General features: G+C 57.5%; 1 protein-coding gene across 1 annotated transcript; it reads left to right on the top strand.

Annotated features, from left to right (window-relative positions):
* Nucleotides 1–637: 637 nt before the first annotated feature.
* Nucleotides 638–2,775, top strand: FOXE3 (forkhead box E3). The gene has a single exon (XM_071749792.1). It carries the CDS (start codon nt 773–775, stop codon nt 1,940–1,942), a length of 1,170 nt encoding a protein of 389 aa, XP_071605893.1. The 5' UTR covers nt 638–772; the 3' UTR covers nt 1,943–2,775.
* Nucleotides 2,776–3,528: the final 753 nt, after the last annotated feature.

Here is a 3,528-nt window from a genome sequence, read left to right as displayed (position 1 = left end):
TGAGGATCATTTTTCTCTTCCCAGGGAAAAAGAAAAAAAAAAAAACAAACCAACCTTTTCCCAGGATTTCCTTACCAGGAAATTTTCACCAGGCTGCAAAGCAACTAAACCGAGAGGGCTTGGGTCTGGGGAGAAGCCCCCGGCTTCTACCGCCGCTGTGTCCCGGGTCCGCCTCCGACCTCTTTTCCCACGGAAAAAACAAAACAACGAAATCCAGAGGAGGGGGCTGGCGGGAGGTTACCTGTTCTGCTGTTGAGGACTGGCTGAGGCATCAGACTTACCCTAATCTGGCCGTCGGGACTCATTTTGTCCAGTTTTTCGCCTGGGAGGAAGCACAAGTTATAAAAGAAAGCCAAGAGCCAGGGAGAACGGCCTGGGAGCGGGGCCGGCAGCCGCGCTGGCACCCGGGACCCCCGGGGGAGGAACCCCTCGGGGGCATGACTGCGAGATAAAACCCCGGGGACAGGTTGGGGGATTTAGCCGTGGGAGCCAGGACCCCTTACCAGGGCCCTCCTCCTCCTCCCGCCGGGGACGAGGGGCCGGGCCTGGCCCCGCACACCCCTCCGGGGGGGCAGCCACCCTATATATTGCAAGGCGGCTCGGGACCGACCTCCCCATAGCCGGGAGCTGCCGAGGCGCCTGCCCCCCTTCCCCTCCCTCTCCCCCCTTCCCCTCCCCTCGGGCAGTTTCTTTCTCCCGTCGCTTCCACACCCCTCCCCCCCCCATCCTCCGAAGAGGAGGAGGAGGAGGAGGAGGAAGGCGAGGGCCGTATATGAACACGGCCGGCTTCTCTTACCTGCGAGGCATGTGCACGCTGCCGGTACCCAGCCCCGCAGCCACGGCCAGCCCCGGGTCCCCCGGTCCGCCCCGGGGGTCTCCTCCCACCGGTTCGGCACCGCCGGTGAAGCCGGAGCCGCGGGGTACTGGGGGCAGCCCCCCGCCACCGCCGCCCCCCGAGGAGCCGCCACCCCCGGCTGGAGGTCGCCGGAGGAAGCGGCCGGTGCAGCGGGGCAAACCCCCCTACTCCTACATCGCCCTCATCGCCATGGCCATCGCCAACGCCGCCGAGAGGAAACTCACCTTGGGGGGCATCTACAAGTTCATCACCGAGCGCTTCCCCTTCTACCGGGAGAACCCCAAGAAGTGGCAGAACAGCATCCGCCACAACCTCACCCTCAACGACTGCTTCGTCAAGATCCCCCGGGAACCGGGCCACCCTGGCAAGGGCAACTACTGGACACTGGACCCAGCTGCCGAGGACATGTTTGACAACGGGAGCTTCCTGCGCCGGAGGAAGCGCTTCAAGCGCACAGACATCACCACCTATCCCGGCTACATGCAAAACTCCAGCGCCTTCACACCCCCGCCCGCCGGCCGCCCCACGGCACCCACAGCACCCTACCCCAACACCCTCTGCTCACCCGGCTATGGCCCACAGATCTCCAGCACCGTTTTCCACCCCTACACGTCTGGGGCGGCACCACCGGCGCAGCATCCCAGGATGTTCAGCATCGACAGCCTCATCAGTGGCCAGCAGGCCCTGCAGCCCTCACCACCCGCTGAGCTGGGCCACCCATCGCTGGGCTTACCCGGGGCCGAGCTGGCTCCCACCTGCTCTGCCGGCAGCTCTGAGCCTCCCTGCTTCCAAGCACAGCCCGTCAGCCCTGGCTTGTTGGGCCGGACCGGCCCCAACACCTTGGCTTACCCCTATGCTGCCTCACCCCCACACCTCCCCGTGGCACAGGGCAGCTACTCGCCCAGTAGCCCGCAGCTCTATGGGGCTCCCAACAGACTGGCCCTGCCGGCCATGCGGCCTCCAGCCTGCGCTGAGCACAGCGAGCAGCTTCTGGGGCTCTCTGCCTCGCCCCTCAGCCAGTTCAGCTCCAGCAATGCCTACATGAGGCAGACCAATTTCCCTGCCGGCCTGGAGCGATACATGTGATGGGGAGGCTTGGCTGGATACCTCCAGGCTGCCAGGAGCATCTCTGGAAGTGTGGATTTCTCCCTGCCACAGGGACCAGCTGGAGTGGGGCTGAGAATCCCCAGCCTCGGTCCATGTGAGGACACGCACCCATGTGCACAGCGTGATGGGACCCAACTCCTCAGTTTATTTCTAACTGGAGGCGAGGTGATCTTATTTTCCTGCCCCATACCCTCCTGGAAATGGTGCTTCCTGGCTGCATCTGCCAGGCAGAGCTCCCACCGCCTGGGGGGTGTCCCTTCTGCACCCCCGGGATGGGGCAGCAGGACACCCTGGGGCACCCCTGAGGTGAGGAGGAGCATGGCCAGGGAGTGGATGTGTGGTGTAACCTGCAGGAACTCAAGAGAGCAGGAGCTGTCCTGTGAATGGGCTTTCCCCTCTCTTCCTTGGGTGCCTCCTCTGTAAATGGAATTAGAGTTACCCCCCAAAAAAACCCAACCCCCCCACTAAAGCAATTCACTGCATTTTCTATGAATGAATATTTAAGATGTCTATCATTCCCTTCCCCTGTAGGAAAAAAGCCCAAAAAACCCTGACTACTTCTTTTTACTATTTTTAAAAATAACTTTTATTGTTAGACAGGACTTTTTTAAAATAAAGCTTTTCCTTCCAACATGTCCAGTGCTGCCGTTCCTCTTGCTCTGGATGGAGAGGAAATTATCAGTCTTGCAACTGGTGGGAGACAGACTTGTGCTGCTGTTGTGACACTGCCACATCTGACATTTTTAGTGACACTTTCTAAAGCTGTTTGTTTTATTATGAATTTATTTTTAAGTGAATGCTAACTAACCACTGTGGAGCCACGTGAAGTCTGTCCTAAGCTCTCTGTCACCTTGAATCCGCAAGGTTTGCCCACACAGCTCTTACTGGACTAGGTGGATTTCCACTGGTGTAGCAGGAAGCTTGTTTTCCTTCTGAGAAGTCCCTTGCAGGTGAAATGCTGATTTAGCACATCAAATTAGGAGATCATAATTTTCCCTCCTAGCAACAAGATCAATTAAAATTCCAAATCATTCACTGGCGGGGCTGGTGCTTTTTATTTGCAAGATGGCCAGCCAGACTGTCTAGCCCAGTTTGATGGCAGAATTCCCCATCCCTGGATTTAGCTTCTTAAATTTAAACATCCTTCAGGTAAAAGTGGCAAGCTACAGTTTCTCTCTCAGTTTTTCAAGGGTGACCTCTGAAGTAGAGCAGATTCTTGCAGTCCCTATTGCACCTTCCTCCTGCTTAAAGGAGAGCTGGATGTCAGCTGAACTTTGGTGGAAACCTGAGCATCTCATTCCTTGTCTGCTGGTCGTAAATAAAAGCTGGGTGTGTATTGGGGTACCCGAGGAGCCAGTTTGTGTCCACAGCTTGGGAACATGTGGCTTTTCACTCTTTTATCCCATGTGCTCTGTAGAAACTCAGTGGGGGTAGTATGAAAGGGAAGAAAATGCTTTTTTCTGTTTTACCTCCTTAAACTTGAGGCTTCACCTGTCTCTAAAAGCTGTCCCATCTCTGGTCTGCTGCCTTACTCCTAGCCACTGGGCACTGGTCTCCTCCCCAGT

This window comes from Heliangelus exortis, chromosome 8 (assembly GCF_036169615.1).
Source record: "Heliangelus exortis chromosome 8, bHelExo1.hap1, whole genome shotgun sequence".
Classification (NCBI taxonomy): Eukaryota; Metazoa; Chordata; class Aves; order Apodiformes; family Trochilidae; genus Heliangelus; species Heliangelus exortis.
The sequence above is the reverse complement of the archived record's forward strand: the minus strand, read 5'-3'. Positions and strand labels throughout refer to the sequence as shown.